The following is an 18,238-nucleotide window of genomic DNA, read 5'->3' as shown; positions in this document are numbered from 1 at the left end:
ACTGCAGTGTGTCTTTTGTCCACACTAAGCCAGGGTCAGTGAAGGTGCTGTCCAAAAAAATATATATATATATAGAGAGAGAGAGACAGACAGACAGACAGACAGACTGAGACAGAGACAGAGTCAGAGACAGAGACAGAGAGAGAGAAACTGGTCAGAAGTTAACTCAGGCCTCTAGTCAATGTAAGGTGTAGTTAGTGAAAGTCCACATTGTGAAATCCCCTTCATTATTTCTCCTCCATTATTCCTTCTTAGTAGTTGTTTTTTTGTAATGTGCACTTTATTAGATTCATATCTAATAAACAAAATGTTGATTATTTTAGTCTTGATTATAAATGTGTTTAGTCTTTTAACTACTTTTAACTGCTTTTAAATTTCAGTATTGATGAAAATATATGTTTCTTTCAAATGATTTTAATAATAATAATATGAGGCTTACCCTCATAAGAAAATTTAATTTGAAATCCTATATTGTGAGATATAGGTACAATTTGCACAGCAGAGCTCTACAATTCACTCATCTTCCTTAAATGAAACTGTATACCTAATGAACAGCAATTCCTCATTCCTATTTCTTAAAGGATCTTTTGTAAAAGAACATCTTATTTACTCTCAGTATGCTTCCATTTTATTTATCTGACATTTATTATATAATCACTTAATAATAATTGTTGTTATCATCATCTTATTTACCTATTTATACCTTATACCTCTCAAAAAATAATCCTGTCTTAGAGGTGTTTCTTCATCATTACAAGTCTGCATTCTGCTTTAATATATCATTTACTATGTTACTTTTTCTTTGCTTCTTGTCTTTCTTCTCTACTAGGTGATGAGATGTGGAGGGGCAAGAAAATCTGGAGCACCACTATATCACTAGAATCTAGTCTGTGCTTTATCCATAAGCCTAGGTGATAAGAGTTTAGTTGAACCAATCTACCTAAATCTCAACCTTCAGTCTCAATGTTTGTCAATGGTTAACAATCTGCACTTTGGAGCCAGACTTACTTAGGATGAAATCCTTGGATTTCCATTTACTAGGCATATGATTTTAGACAAATTTACTTAATTGCTCTGAGCATCAGTTTCCTCTTTTGCAATATGGGAATAATACAGAGCTACCTGGATGATTGCTGGGAAACTAAATGAGATGGTGCATTAAAAATGGCCTGGCATGTGGAGTGCCTAAATACACATCCTCCTGATTTTATTTGAGCCATTTGCATTAGTTAAAGAAGTTTAGAAAGTAGGGAGATGAGGAAGACACTGATAAAAAAAATTGTACCATTTGTCCTTATTTTAGCACTGAGAATGGGGACACAATTTCCATCCTGGGAAATGACATTTTAGCCAAAAGAATGACTTGTTTTGCATTTGGCTGAACTGCATATTGGAAGTGACTTCCTTTTGAATATATGGCCCTGCTAACCTTGATTTGGTGAACAGATTCCTGCTGGCTTTCATGTTAAAGCAGGAAAGGGAAGGCTTATGAGGAGAAAAGCTAGGCCACCATAATCAGCGGCTGGGTTTGCATATCTGCATAACATTTTGAGTGTTTTCTGTTGCACTTGGAATTTGAATAAAGGCTGATAATTGTGTCTTGGAGATGTCCTCATAAAAAATAGCCTGAGGGAAAGCTTTCTTTGCTTACTGCCCTGTCAGATTTGCTCATTGGAGGTTAAGGGGAGGATAACCTTTGATGCTTTTTCTGTATTCTGATGACTGTGCTGAGCATGAAAACCAAAGAGACCTTGGTAGATAGTAAAGATGAGTAATAGAAAGAATGAGGTAAAAGAAACTGTGTTGGACTTTGAGTCAAATAATCCAGGGCTTGGTATCAAATCACCTAGGCTTGTCCCCTCTGAGTCTTACTTTTTCATCTGTACAATGGATATACTGAGAAAATAAGCTTGTCTCACCAAGTTGTTATGACATGTTGAAATAACACAGCACAACAAATAGGCTCCCATTACAGTTTATTTTCCTTCCTTTGTTTTTAAGGAAGATGTACTCATGAAATATAAAAGTTGTATTACTGTGGATGATATTGTGGGCCTTGTTGTCCATCTGAGACAGATTAAGCCATAAGGTCACTTGAGTTTGGGTTATGCTTAGACATAAGACACAGGAAAGACAAAAGTTGACCTTTGGTTAGTAAGACTCATGTGCCATTTCTTCAAACTTGATTTAATTATTATGAGAGATTAAGAATCACCATTTTGTGAAGGTTATAAGATTGGCTTTCTGGCCCCTCCCCTTAAAAACCAACTTGAAGAACTCAGGCACAGACCTTATTGGAGATAGGCAGTGAGACTAGGTGCCTTCTGAAGCTCCATCCTTGCCCAAGGAACGCATGAGTCTTATAATGACCAAATATTTTGATAGCGGCCCAAAAGATGTCTCACATCACTGTATATCATTTCTCAACAAAAGCATCAGTTATAGGGATTCTGCAACCTTATAAAATGTGGGCAAGAGGATGTCCATGTGATCTAGAACAATTTCTAAGGAAAGTGAAGGAATGGGAAAAAAATCAATAAAGACTAGAATGATAATACTTATGTAATAATTATGACACTTTCCTTGTATATTCATCCAAGGACCACTGTCTGATTTATATTGGCACTTACTGTAGCAACTCAGAAGGATGGGTGGTATTATCCCTATTTTACAGATGAAATTTAAGGCTCAAGAACTAAAGAAAAGGACATCAAGCCATTTTGATATTGGTCTGGTTTGGTCATAAATCTCCCTTTGGATGAGGTAAGGTCATAAGGTAGTGTTTCATTACTCTGAAAATGTTGCCTGACCACCACCCTAAGTTAGGTAGTTTAACCACAGATTTCTTGCCTTCATTCTTCCTTCACATAGATAAAGCCTATGAGTTTGGCTACTCTTGGAGAACTTCCCTGATCCTTTGGCAGGATCCAAAAAGTTATGTCCACACTATGGAAAACCCTGCAAAAATCATCCTTAGGAGAAGTCCCAGGAAAATTAGCTTCACATTGACTCACTTGAGCAAAGAATTATAATAATTTATGCATAGAATTTTATTCTACTATTTTTGCCACCCAGTAACATGTGTTGCTTTGTTTTCTATGTGTCTTTCCAGTTTGGAGAATGCCAGGGACCATGTTTTGCCCATCGACTATTACTTTCCACCCCAGAAGACCTGCCTGATCTGTGGGGATGAAGCTTCTGGGTGTCACTATGGAGCTCTCACTTGTGGCAGCTGCAAGGTCTTCTTTAAAAGAGCTGCTGAAGGTAAAAGGGTCTTGTACACTCACTTCTATTTCTCTTTCCTCATTTTCCATCAGAGAGAGATTTGCACCTTCCAGAACCCAAGATTCATGTCAAGAATGGGGTCTTTGGGAGACCCCTCTCATAGGGCTTATAAGCTAAAGAAGAAAAATTTCATACTTGCTGGTCACCTGGTTTTGGCTCCCTGAGATGTACAGGCAATGTAGGCAATAAAGGTGGTCTCATCTGGTGCTTGGTGCTTGGTGGGTCCTAGGAATGAGAGAAAATGATTTGAAAAAAAATAATTTTCTTCCTGCTTGTTTTCTACTCTGCTTCCTATTGAGGGAAAACTTGTTTTTATTAAAGAGGTTAGAAGTTGTAGAAACTCCAACTGAGTCCCTAGTCTGTTCACTGTAGTGAATACAAGATTGTTCCTCAGCAAAGATTTCCTGGCCTCAGTCTGAGAAAGAAAGTGTTCTCATTATTCAGCAGACCATCAGTTTCTGCACCTGCTCCCTCCTGCTGCTGCCTTCCTGGAATTGCTCTTTGCATTAATAGCTCCTAGGTAAGTAAGAACCCAGAATGAAGAAGTTCTTTCATCTTCTTCACCTGAGGCCTAACCCTAGATTGGTCCAGAATCCCAGCTGAGTAACATTTTATATGCAACTAAGCTCCTTAGCTCTATTTAGCTTACAACTCATGCTTGCCCAGCACCTAGAGGTACTCAGCTTATATCCTGTAGCATGAATGCCCATTTCCAGACTTGTTATATATGCTAGTGACTCCTTAACTTCCTAACCACTTTGGGCTTAAGCATTACATTAATCCACTTCGCTCCCCTCCCTCTACTAAGGGCTTCTTTCTCAAAGGGATACATTAATGATCAACTCCTAAACAGAGATACTCTGCCATGGAACACCACCAGTTGTTAAACACAAATATGCACCCCTGCTCCCACCTCCCACAAGGAGATACTTTCTACTAAGTCCTTTTTCCTTCCTTCTCCTTGGTCTGGAACAATGGAGTACTAGTTAGAAGCAAAACAGAGAGCCTTTCCTTATGTAAGGACCAAAAACCATGAGAACCATTTTAAAAGACATAAATGTAGGCTACACCTTTCACCAGGAATATGTTGATACCCACTAGAGGACAGCAGAAGTGTCAGTGATTTCTTGGCATTGAGAGAAAAGGTAGAAAGTGGGTGCCCTTTAACTGGTCTCTTTCCTGATAGCCAATCATAAAGATTATTTTACTTTCATCATTTCAGCTGAGTTGCAGGAATATATATATATATATATATATATATATATATATATAAAACAGAAAACTGTCATTATGGTTTTTTCCCATTCCTCAAAGCCATAACAAGGAAACTAGCATTTTGTGTAATACTGAAAACATGCTGCATATTCCACTGTACCCCTAAACACCCCATAACTGCTGTTCATCCTAGGCTAGTGTGAGGTTCATGACCCCAGTGCCTAGGCTAGGCTGATTAGAAAAACCTGAGAACAGTGTACTTCTTAATAGTATTTATGAAAGGATGGCTATCAGAAAAGGCAGTAAGGAGAAACTCCATGGACTTCAGATCACCCCAACTTCTCCAGTGAGACATTGATAGTTTTCCATATCCCATCATCACACAGACCCTGTCTCTAGAACAAGGAATGAACCAGAGCAGCTCTCTAGAGCTAATGTGTCAGCAAGCCTCGCACCGTGGTAATAGTCATATCAGATAGGGAGTAAGTTCAGGCTAGCAAGTGAGCAGGCAAATTTAATAGTCAGATCAGATTATACTTGATGCTGCCTCTGGGTTTTAGAGATCTAGGTCACCAAATTGTTTTCAGAAAATAGAAGAAATGGCCAACCATATTGTGAAGGAGATTTTGCTGTCATTTTATATGTTCTACATGGGAGCTTTCTGCAGAAGTTAGGACTGAAGGAAGGAGGTAGGCAGAAGGGACCTTGCAGTGCTGCCTGGCAGGAGCTGTACTATAACATGGATCCTGGGCACTATGATAACAGGGAAGGAAAAAGATGAGGTACTGGGGTGGAGAAGATCACCCAACTTAGAGAGAGCACTTAGAAATCCAGTGAGGTCTCAAAATGCTTCAGACCCATGAGTCACTTATATTAGGGAAACTTAGTAATATATTTTTTTGAGAAAATGACCTTCTGTGAGCTCATAAAACTAAAATAATCAATGGACTCCTTGCAAAGCCATGGAGGGGAAACCTTCTGAGTCCCTTGGTTACATTGGAGTATGGAATCGAGATACCAGTTCTGAACCCTTTGAAGGACATGAGAAGGCAGGTCATAACACACACACACACACACACACACACACACACACACACACAAAGAAAAAAAATTATTGGCTTTTCTTTCTCCTCCCATCTGTAAAGGTTGGTGGCTTGAGTGTGCTGCCATTATTATCCCTTTTGAAGTCAGAAGGCTGTCTTATGTCTCAAAAAGAACATTTATTGATTTTTCCCATTTCTACAATGCATCTTTATTACCCAAATATTCTTTCTAAAGCAGTGCCTTTTTAAAACTTGAAATTCTACCTGTTTTGGAGAGAGCAGAAGCACAAATCTTTCTCTTCTCCAGTTGTTCATTCTTGTCAGTTAACTCAAACTGAGTATTTGGAGTGTTGGTTATCACTTTAGTCACAGTTTTCATAAATTTCTGGAATGGGCACAAGTACAAGAGTTAAAAGCCTGGCATGTCATACAAAAATTCATTTCTAGCTTTGGTTCATAAAGTATGAAGCTTTAATGCTGTCACTGGTGGAAGATTCTATACAGAATCAATTGTAATCTGGCCATATTTTCTTGCTGGGGTTGTATAGGAGGAGACAGCTCTGCATTTTCTCATTGTTAGTAATACTAGGGGTTGGGATGAGAGTGAGGCTGGGCAGAGAAGGATCTGCACATTTTTGATGGAAGAAATAATGGTAATAGACCATAGAGTAAAATTACTAAAATTTAGTTGAAGAAAACTCAGTGAAAGAGTGTGTATGTCAGGCTGTGTGTGGGTATGGGCTGTGAGCCAAAACCCAAAAACCGGCATGACTAGACAAGCTGGTCTGTGGGTAGGATAAGTGGTTAAATGAAGAGGAAGGCACATTGCATATTAAGAGGCCAGGAAACCAAAGGAAGGCGATGCCTGCATTTATGCAGAGGCTCAGAGAAGTTTAATTGTGTAGCTTTAAATAAGAAATTTTCTTATTTAGATCATAGTTTTCTGTTTGTAAAATAAGGGAGTTTAATTACATGTTCTTAAAAAGGCCTTCCAGCTTGGACTTTTTGTGACAATTCTACAAATTAAAAACATCATCACCATTATTTCAGCAAAGAAACACACCTTTATACCTGTGTGCCCTTCTGGTTTTGCCTTCCTGTTAGATGGTAAGTCCTAGATCCTAATGAGTAAAAAAAATCAGTCTTCAGATGGAGTCAGATCCAGCTGACAGAGTGCACTCTTGATGGGCTAAATTAAAACCCAGGACTCTGAGATTCTCTCCCTTGTGGCCATGGCCGAGTAACTCATTTCTTTTCCATTTTCTCATCTGGAAAATCAGGATATGAATAGCCATTATCCCTCATCATGTTTCAAAGAGGGTTAATTAATTCATCATGTGCATTATGTGCTCAAGAATTTACTATTTTTCAAATGTTTTCTAGTAAAAACTTTGGAGATTATACATCCATTTGTTTTGTACACATGGAGCACTGTTTGGTACACATCATAAAATTGAAACTGTAGTTTACATTCTGAACTCAAAGAATTACACCATCCTCCCTGATGTTTACAATAGGTCCCAATTTAGTTTCCTTGGCAAATTTTATGTAAGTATGACTTTGATTCTGTCTCTTGCCCAAGGTTTTTGTGAGGGAAGAATTGCAAGTTAACCCATATTGAACTCTTTCTGTCTTTTAAATCCACTCTTTTCCACCTCTGCTCATGTAGAATTGAATTCTTTTTACTTGGAATCTTTCAGAGAGTTTTTGGTGTATTTCAGTGTTCCCTTCACCCTCTGACTTGTTGAGTAACATTTCCGAGGAGCAAATTTACTCCACCAGGAAGATCTTCTTATGGCTTCAAAAAAAGCTTGATCAGATATCTTTGTCCAAGGAATTGACTGATCCTGACTTTGTAAGTCCCAGAAATCTTTTCCCAAAGCTCTTCTTATCTTTCTGTATCTTATTTCTTTAAATGTCACAGCCAGAGTTTAGAGAAAAAGTTAATAAATAATATTTATAAAATGCCAGGAAATAAATATTGTAAGCTTTGCAGGTCATATGGTCTCTGTCTCAGCTACTCAACTGTGCCTTTGCAATGTGAAAGCAGTCATAGACAACTCACAAAGTAGTGGGTATAGGTGTGTTCCAATAAAACTTTATAGGCAAAGCTGGGGATTTAGCTCAGTGGTTTCAGAGCCTGCCTCACAAGCGCAAGGTCCCGAGTTCGATCCCCGGTACCAAAACAAACAAACAAACAAACAAACAAAAAAAACCACTTTATAGGCACTGAAATTTGAATTTCATTCAATTTTCACATCCATTAAATACTATTTTTCTTTCGACTTTTTCAACCATTAAAAATTGTAAGCTAGGGCCGGGAATTTAGCTCAGTGGTTCCACTGCCTGCCTCACAAGTACAAGGTCCCAAGTTCGATCCCTGGTACCAAAAAAAAAGAGAAATTGTAAGCTAATAGTGGTGATGCTTGTCTGGAATCCCAGAACTCTAGGAGGTTGAGGAAGGAGAATCACAAGATCAAGGCCAGCCTGGGCAACTTAGCAATTTATGAAGACCCTGCCTCAAAATCAGAAATAAAAAAAGAGCTGGAGATTATCTCTGTACAGATGCCCTGGATTCAATCCCCATTTTCAAAAAAGGTGAATATTAATTGTTCAGGCATCAAAAAAATTTCACACCTCACAAAAACAGATGTAAGACTAGATTTAATTGGTGGGCTATAGGTTGTTGACCCCTGCTTCTCATAGTCACTCTTATGCTTCCAAATCAACGTCATGAATTTTAGTCCCTCTAGCCTCCCAATAGCTTACTGATTCTCTAGAAATTATCTGACTTTTAAAAATCCATCATAGCTGTCAAAGTGTGCACAGAATACCTAGTGTGATGGTCTCTTGGTTATGAACTTTTTACTTTACTAAGCAGGAGAAAATATAAATCTAGTAATGCTAGAAAAGTATACTTTTTCTTTGTGAGCTAGTAGATCACTTCCCAATACAATATGCAAAGGAGAAGCTGAAAATATTTCACCTATTTTCTAAACTTTCATACAATAAGTTTATGGATAGCTATAAAGTATGTATGAGTGAGTTATGCTGGATGCCAAATATACTCCATGTGGTAAGGAGGAAGGGGTTAGGGGGATTATCCAGTATCAGACATTATGGAAAAACTCTTGTCTCACAGACAGTAGGGCCCAAGTGGGCATCTGAGTTATGTATCTGTCATATATTACCCCATGATTCTCTGTCTTCACACATTAACCAGCTTGATTCTGGGCTTCCCTATAACACGACTATGCAACAGGCTTACAGAAGAAATAATTTAACTCTGTAACTCATTGTAGTTGGTGTCCAGCCAAGTCTCTGTCAGTGCTCAATTTGAGAGTCATGCCAAGAATTCGTCATTGATGCTCTATGGTGCTCTTTGCCTGCTTATTTATAAAACATGCATTTTATTAAACAGTGATTAACAAGAACACACCATGGTACCTGTACCATTATGTAAATATCTGTAATGTTTATGTAATTTTTGTCACATGGAAGATCTCTTGAGCCTGTTACCTCCTTCCATCATATCTTACTGATTTTCCAGCCTCTTATCTTTTTGATGCCTGTGCATATACTGTAGCCAGAAGCTGCTTCTATCCCTAAAGAGAATCATTGGGCTTTAGTCCCACAGTAGGAAACATACTGTCCCACAAGATTACTGAACTCTGCAAGAAGTCATCACTTTCAAAACCAATCTCTTCATTATAATAGCTAGCCATGTGTGCATAGTCTTGCAACCTGTTATTCAGATGTTCATGCTCCCTCCCCCCTCATAGCTTCAGGCTTCCAAGGAAGCAGGTGTGCTTGGTAACTGCAAATCTATAAGAGAAAGAACTGAGATTTAGAGGTGCATAACTTTCATAAGAGAAACAAGGATTAAAATTTTTAGTCTCTTTGCTTCCAGTCTATAGTAAACCTCCTGGCCACACTAGTGCCTATCACTATAAGGCACCTTATAAGAACAGAGCTGGTAGTAAAACTTCTCATGTATTCAATCAGTAAACATTTGCTAAGTGCATACCACATGTAGGAAAATGGGCTCTCATACTCTAGATACAGAGCCTGTGTTGAGGAGCTTACAGTCTAATGGTTATAACCCTGGCTGTCTTTAAAGTTCTTCAGTGGATGAAGGGCCACCACATTTATTCTACATTTGAACTTCCCATTCACTGGGACAGAGGGAGACATCATTCTTTTAGTTGTTCATTCTCTTAGAACAAACTAAAGCCTTGTCAATTAATCAACAGCTAGGTAATAAGTGGTATAGCTGAAATTTAAACCTATGTCTTTCAGAGATGAAGGCAGTATTCACTCTGTTACAGCACAGCTGACCCTCAAATGCATAAATGTATTACCCCAGAGTAGAAAGAATTATATTTAGGCAGACAAGAAGTGCAATGGTGAAAAGAAACAATAGAGTTAGATATGAAAGAATGAATTTCAAAAAGACTTGACTACTGTGGGGAGAAACTTAAGGAGCCAGCAAGTAGCGCTGATAATGAGGGAACTTGTCTTCCTAATAAAATGCCCCCAAGTAAAAGCAGCTTGTCATTCACTAGTAACTGTCTTCTTTAGGTAGGGTCATTAAGTAGAGACCTATAAAGGCCATCGCCCTACCAACTCGCATACGTCAGAATGGAAATTTTGGATTCTGATGGAATCCGGTCTGGTAACTTGTTTAAAATTTTTTTTTTTTTTATTAATTAGGGCTGGGGATTTAGCTCAGTGGCACTGTGTCTGCCTCACAAGCACAAGGTCCTAAGTTCAATCCCCAGTAACACCCCCCCAAATGTTTTTATTAGTATATGTTTGCAGTACTAATGTTTACATTCCTTGTGGGGAGTTGGTACATGTACATAACACATCTTAATTCTTTTTTCATTCCCTTACACTACCTTTCCTCTCCCTTCCTCCATCTGTCGGTCCCTTTCCCTTTTACAACTATCTATTGCTATTATCTATCTTTTATTTTTTTCTTTATTAATATTTTTTGCTTCTTATATAAGAGAAACCATGTGATATGTGTCTGATTTATTTCACTTAACATTATGTTCATTATGGATTTCAGAGAATATCCATTATCCTACAGATGACTGAAGTTTATCCTCATTTGGCAGAATAGTACTCCATTGTGTATAAATACCATATTTTCCATATCCATTCATTCACTAATAGATATATAGGCTGCTTCCAAGATTTAGCTATTATGATTGTGCTGCTATAAATGTGGATATGCATGTATCACTGCAATATGTTATCTAACTCTTTTAGGAAGATATATGGAAAGGGAATAGCTGGGTCAAATGGAATTTCTATTTTTAGTTTTTTGGATGGTTTGCATACTGATTTCCATAGTGGTTTTACTAGTTTGCATTCCTGCCAACATTGTAGAAGGGTTCCTTTTTCTCCACAGCCTCACCAGCATTTTTATGAATTTAAATTTTATTTTATTAGTACATTTATGCAGTATATAAAGTTTACATATATATTAGGGAGTAAGTATGTATATACAATACATTTATTCATTTTTATTTCCCATCCTCACCCATCTATTTCCTGATATCCTTTTTTATTTTCATTATTATTGTTATTTTATTATTATTTTAGTTCATATTTGCAACATATGTTTACATTCATTGTCAGTATTTAGTACATATATATGACACAACTTAATTTTTTTACCTCCTCTCTGAACTCTTTACCATTTGTAAAAGATCTATCTCCCTTTTTCCTTTTGTCAGTCTTTTATTTTGCTTTTTATTACTATTTTGCATTGCTCAAATGAGAGAAACCATAAGGTAGTTAAACTTGTGTGTATGATTTATTTTACTCAACATATTTTCCAGCTGTGTATCCCTCTTCCTCGAATTTGTCCTTCTTTATAGCCAAGTAGTGTTCCATCATGTATAGATACCACATTTTATTTATCCATTCATCAGTTGATGGACATATAGGCTGATTCCATTATTGAGCTATTATGAATTGTGCTGCTATAAACATTCGTATGCATGTATGGTTGTAATGATGTCATTAGCTTTTTGGGGAAGATACCTAGAAAGGGAATAACTGGGTTGAATGGAATTTCTATTTTCAGTTCTTTGAGAAATCTCCATACTGATTTCCATAATGGTTGCACTAGTTTTCATCCCCACCAACAATGTAGAAGGGCTCTGTTTTCACTGTAGCCATGCCAGCATTTGTTATTACTTATTTCTTCATAATTGCCATTCTTTCTGGTGTAAGATGAAATCATAATGTTGTTTTTTTGGTTTTTGGGGGGGTTTTTTTGGTACCGGGGATCGAACTTAGGTCCTTGCGCTTGCGCAGCAGGCAGCGAAACCACTGAGCTAAATCCCTGACCCCTAAGTGTTGTTTTAATTTACATTTATTTAATGGCCAGAGATGTTGAACCTTTTTTTCAGATGTTTATTGGTCATTTGTATTTCTTCTTCTGATTTTTTTGATTGGATCTTTTATTTTGGGTTGTCTTATGTTTTTGAGTTCTTTATGTATTCTAGATATTAATCTGAGGAGTCGTTGGCAAATTTTTTCCCATTCTGCAGGTTGCCTCTTCACTCTTTTAATTGTTTCTTTTGCTGTGCAAAAGCTTTTTAGTTTGATATAATCTTATTGGCTGATTATTCCTTGTGCAATTGGAGCTCTTTTCTGAAAGTCCTTGCCTACACCTATGACTTCAAGAATGTTACCTATTTTTTTTTTTTTGCTTAAATTCTTTTATTGGTACATTTTAGGTATACAATACGTTCACATTTATTATTGGGTGCTTGTACCTGTACATGATGTATCTTTGTTCTTATTTTTTCCCCCATTAACTGTGCGCCCTTCACCCCTCCACCCTTCCCTATTTACATAGACTTTGTTTCCATTTTTTTTCTTTTCTCATAATTTTTCCTTTCCATTCTTCCCTTTCCCCATCTCCTCCCATCACCCCTACCTTTTTGGACCTTTTCCTATTTCAAAGTATCAGTTATTAGTTATTAATCCTTTTAATTCTTATTTACACTCTCAGTTTCTCACACTAGAGAAACTATTCGGTATTTACACGTGTGTGTCCTATTTATTTCACTTAAGAGTATGTCCTCAATATGCATCCATTTAGCTATAAATGACTCTAGTTTCTCGTTCTTATTTTATTTATATATTAATTGGTACATTTTAGGTATACAATACATTTACATTTATCATTGGGTGTTTTATCTGAACATGATGAATCTTAGTTCTTATTTTTCCCCCATTACCTATGTGCCCTTCACCCCTACCACCCTTCCCTTTTTATGTAGACTGTTTCCATTTTTTTTTTCTTTCTCGTAATTTTTCTTTTCCCTTCTTCCCTTTCCCCCTCCCCTCCCGCCACCCCTACACTCCCGGACCCTTTCCTATTTCAAATTATCAATTATTCATTTTAATCATTTTCATCCTTATTTACACTTTCAATTTCTCACACTAGAGAAACTATCCGGTATTTACACGTGTGTCCTATTTATTTCACTTAAGAGTATGGCCTCAATATGCATCCATTTAGCTATAAATGACTAGTTTCTCGTTCTTTATGGCTGAGTAGTACTCCATTTTATTAAAAAACCACATCTTCTTTATCCAGTTTCCAGTTGATGGGCACTTGGGCTGCTTCCAAGCTTTAGCTATTACAATTTTACCTATTTTATCTTCAAATAGGTTAATTGTTTCTGTTTTAATGTTTAGATCTTTGATCCATTTGGATTTTATTTTAGTACATGGTGAGAGATATGGGTCTAGCTTTAATATTCTGCCTGTATATACCCAGTTTTCTCAAAACCATTTATTAGAGGTTATCTTTCCTCCAGTGCATGTCCCCTATTTTTGATCCCCTTTGTCAAAGATCAGATGGCTGAGTGTTCCTGGGGTTGTTTCTCCTTCCTCTATTCTGTTCCCTTGATCCAGTTGTCTGTTTTTGTGCAAATATCATGACATTTTTATCACTGTTTCTTTGTAATATAACTTGATGTCGGGTATTGTTATGCCTCCTGCTTTCCTCTTGTTCCCCAGGATTGTTTTTACTATTCTGGGTCTCCTCTGGATCCATATGAATTTTAGGATTGTTTTCTCCTGACGGATTAGGATTCTATCAGGAATGTTCCTGGTATTTTTGGCTGTGATTGCGTTAAATCTCTATATCAGTTGCGGGAATGTAGCCATTTTTGACAATGCTGGTTCTGATTATGCAGGAATAGGGGATATCTTTCCATTTTCTGATGTCTTCTTTGATCTTCTTTTTTAGAGTACTGTAGATGTAATCATAGAGGTCTTTTACTTATTTGGTTAGATTAATTTCTAGGCATTGATTTTTCTTGATTCTGTTGTGAATGGTATTGTTTTCCTAATTTCTTTTTTGGTTAGTTCATTATTGATATACATGAATGCTATTGATTTTTGTGTGTTGACTTAGTATTCTGCTATATTGTGGAAATTAGTTATTAATTCTAAGAGTCTTTTGGTGGAATTGTTTGAGTCTTCTATGTAGAGGATTGTGTAATCTGCAAATAATAATTTCACTTCTAATTTTACATAGCCCTTTTATTTCTTTTTCTTGCCTGATTGCTTTGGCTATTGTTTTGAGTACTGTGTTGAGCAAAAGCGGTACAAGTGGGTATCCTTGTCTTGTTCCTGATATTAGAAGGAAAGCTTTCAGTTTTTCCCTATTTAATATGTTGTCATAAGCATTTGTTATTACTTAATGTCTTAAAGATAGCCTTTCTTTCTAGAGTGAGGTGAAATCTCAATGTTGTTTTAATTTGCATTTCTCTGATGTCCAAAGATGTTGAACATATTTATTGGCCATTTATACTTCTTCTTCTGAGAAGTGTCTATCCATTTAAATTGCCTGTTTTCTATTGGATCTTTTATTTTGGGGGCATGTATTTTTCTGATTTTTTTATATATTCTAGATATTAATCCTATGACTGAATAATAGCTGGAAAATTTTTTCCCTATTCTGTAGGTTGTCTTGTTTTCTTTGCTTTACAGAAAATTTTAATTTGGGGTGATCCCATTTCTTGATTTCTTTTTCTTAAACTCTTTTATTGGTACATTTTAGGTATACAATACATTTACATTTATCATTGGGTGTTTGTACCTGTACATGATGTATCTTGGTTCTTATTTTTTCCCCATTCCTTGTGCTCCCTTCACCCCCTCCCCCCTTCCCTATTTACAAAGACTTTGTTTCCATTTTTTCCTTTTCTCTTAATTTTTCCTTTCCCTTCTTCCCCATTTCTTGATTTTTGATGTTATTTCAATGCAATTGGGTTCTGTTCAGAAAGTACTTGTTTACACCTGTGTCTTCAAGAGTTTTACATATTTTATGTTTCAGCAGATTGTTTCTGTTTTAACATTTAGATCTTTGATCCATTTTGATTTCAGTTTAATAGCTCTTAATGCATTCCCATGGCACTACCACAAAAGACGAAGCCCAGTTTAATACCTGAACTCCTAAAAATTCTATTGCTTATTACCAAGCTAAGGGAATAGTTAAACAGATTGTATGGATATAAATGCTAGTCCTATTGTTTCCGATCCTTTGCTCTGAGCCTTCTCACAGGAGCACATTGAATAGCGCTTTACATGGGGCCAGTAACAAGAGAAATCCATTTCCCTCCTTTTTTATGTCACAAAATAATAATATTGTCTTTTAGGATAGAGCTAAAGTCTTATGAAGTTTTATTTTATCTAGGAGGGTTTTAAAATTCTGCTTTTCTTTCCTCTCTTGGGATATTCGTTGTATGGGTAACCCTGACTTCATTATGTTATATGGATGTGGACTTTAGAGGCTGTAGACTTCTCATAGTTCCTTAAGTTAATCAAGTACATTCCTATAGATGACATACAAGCCTCACAGCCAAGCAGCAAAGCCATGGAGATGTTACCTTATAACCCCTCAAGAATTAGCTGAGGTATCATAGTAAGCATTTAACACAGCCCTTGCCTCCCAGAAAGTTCTCAGACCCTGTTATTCCTCTCTGCTTCCACCATTATATGAGATCATCTTATATAACTGTGTATCTTTCCACTTAGCAAGAGAATGAGTGATAATGGTAGTATTATGGTGGGAGGGCTCTGAAAGACATTTCTTGCTATAAGGACGGTTATATCTTTTGAGTGTACATGCACGTATGAATTTTTAAAGGGAGAGTTTTCATAAATTTCATGTGATTCTCAGAGGATTTTCAGCCCATAAGAGTTTGTGCAACACAAGTCTAGTTTTTGATAAGGACTTTATAGATTCATAAGGAAGTATTTTTACTACAGTCATATCCAACATGGCTATGATGATTGGTACTTTCCTCACACAGCATGTATTTATTCAGCAGTCAGTGTTATTATGTACACTGGACCTATACCAGACATTGGTATAAGACGTATGAGACAACAAAAACTATTTATTGAGCACTCAATGTACATGAGATGCTTTATAGACATTTTCTCATTCAATTCTCAAAATAATTTTTATTCATTCATTTAAAATGAGGGAACTAAGGCACAAAAGAGTTAAGTGACTTACCCAAAGATGTACAAATAATGACTGTGAGGTAAATGTGACACACAGTTACTAACATAATAAAGTAAGATAAGTGTTGTACTAGAAGAAGGTACAAAATTCCCTTAGCAGACAGAATGAGTTATTTTACCTAGAAATTTTGAGATGGCTTCACAAAAGAGTTAAAAATTGAACTAGGTCTTTAAGAATGTGTAAGAGTTTGCTGCATTCCAAGATACAGGAACAGAACTTTCAGGAAGACAGAAAAGACTAAGCAAAGACAGGGTGATATAAAATCAGCAGGTTTGTTTGGGGAACCTTGTGGTGTCTGGGGGTCCTTTTAAGGAATTTCATTAGGTGCAGGAAGCCCCTTGACAGGTCTTCAGTTGGCCTTTTGTTCCCGGCTATTTTCCCATATTGAATTGCCGATAGTAAACCCAAATCTATTCTCTGAGCTTTTTGGAAGCAGGCTTCTATCAAGGTATGTGAAAAAGATGTGGTTCAAGTACACTATATGGCACTCTGGCTCTGCCACAGACTTTGACTTTAATAATAAATCTATATTTTTTATAGATAACCCAGATGTGTAGATTGGCCAGTGGTTTAATTTGTATGTGTCATCTTTGAGAAGCAGACAGACCAGAGTTTAATCATTAGCTCTAAGGCTAAATAGATATGAGATCTTGAGAAAAATCAATTCTCAGAGCCTCTGTGTAGATAATAATAGCTCACTGAGCTATTGTTAGAATAAAAATAATGTGTAATACAGTTCCTGGTGCCCAGTAAATTTTGGTTCCTTCTCATAGAATGAAGTCTTGGGCATTGGCACACATACACTTAATAGTATTCTGAGGGTAGGCAGAAAGCAAAGGTGGGAGATGGTATCTGTGGTAGTTCCCTGGGTAAAAGAGACCATGGATTGGTGTAAGGTTCCCAACCACCCACTTCTCTTTAGTGTTACTTAATTATTGACCAGAAAGGCCAGTAGAATTTGTATGGGAATGTAGCAAAGGTCAAGCTCTTTGTTTTTTCTTCTTTACCTTTGTGAATGACATTCTCCAGCCAGCCTACCCGGTACATGTTTCCTGACTCCTGGACATTGGACTTGAAGGTGTCAGAGCTCTCTGTGTACCTTTCACCCCAACAAGATAAATTTGTCCCAGCAAATTCAAATTTCAAACTACAGGCCAGGAGAAAAGCTAACAAAAGTTGTAAATTATCCCCCATGTTCTTCACTCATTGGCTTCCCTTGTCCAGCCAGAGGCATGTCTTGAAGTATTCTGAGGCCAGATTCAATAGAAACCTGATCCAGCACCTGTGTAAATAATTTTAAGGCTTCTTTTCCTGAAGCCGGATGGGTATTTTTTAAAATCCAAGCCAGATTATCTTTTGTCTAGAGTGCCATCTCCTACATTCCTAGTGCTTTGGACCTTTTAGAGGAATGTGGTTTGGTACTAGTGATTTACATTTTTTTTTTGGCCTTTATAAGAGGACTTTTCTTTCAAAAACAAGATAATAACTTGGTATGATCTATGATTCTATGGTTAAAATGAAACTCAAGTAATATACTCTAATTCATTCTGCTTCCTATAGATTAATTTGTATCCATCCATCCCCACTTACTTTCCAATTTTGATGTTTAAAAATTAACTATTTCAATGTTCATGATACACAGTGTAGTAAGTATTGTTCTCCTATTTTTAATGAAATTTTATGTTTTCATAAAATAAAAAATAACAGCCAACCAATACTGGAAGATATACACTGTTTCTCTGTGATACTTATTTTATTCACCTTCAGATGTTCAAAACCCCATATGAGAATGGGGGTTAGCATCCTGATAAGGACCCTGAGGGCCTATCACTAAGCTGGTATCCAGTCCCTGACATCTGTTAATTTGCTTCAACTTCAAGAATACAGAATTGGTCCACATTTGTGTTACTTATGACTAACAGCCACTGACTTCCTCCTCTCCTGCATAGCCTTTTTTGCTCCACTGTCTTTGTGCAGTCTCCTTAACTTCCCAGAGGTTCATCTGAAGCTCTTATAACTTGAAGAGAGTTTTCTTTGTCTCTTTCGCAATTTGACAAACACTACCCATTAAGTTTAGGTACAGATTATGGTTTTACAAGAGCACAGATAAATGTAGGAAACA

At 36.8% G+C, this 18,238-nt stretch overlaps 1 protein-coding gene across 2 annotated transcripts in view; it reads left to right on the top strand.

Moving 5' to 3' along the window:
* Ar (androgen receptor) overlaps positions 1-18,238 on the top strand; it is a 195,012-nt gene that overhangs the window by 84,926 nt on the left and 91,848 nt on the right. For both annotated transcript variants that reach the window (XM_087203212.1, XM_004871777.3), the window contains exon 2: positions 3,113-3,264. In XM_087203212.1, coding sequence (XP_087059338.1) covers positions 3,113-3,264 — 152 coding nt within the window. The remainder of the gene's footprint in view (positions 1-3,112; positions 3,265-18,238) is intronic.

Source organism: Heterocephalus glaber, unplaced genomic scaffold, assembly GCF_053883595.1.
Source record: "Heterocephalus glaber isolate CG9 unplaced genomic scaffold, H.glaber_assembly_v1.0 deba00001790, whole genome shotgun sequence".
Lineage (NCBI taxonomy): Eukaryota > Metazoa > Chordata > Mammalia > Rodentia > Bathyergidae > Heterocephalus > Heterocephalus glaber.
Note: the sequence above shows the minus strand (reverse complement) of the source record. Positions and strands in the feature narration are given on the sequence as shown.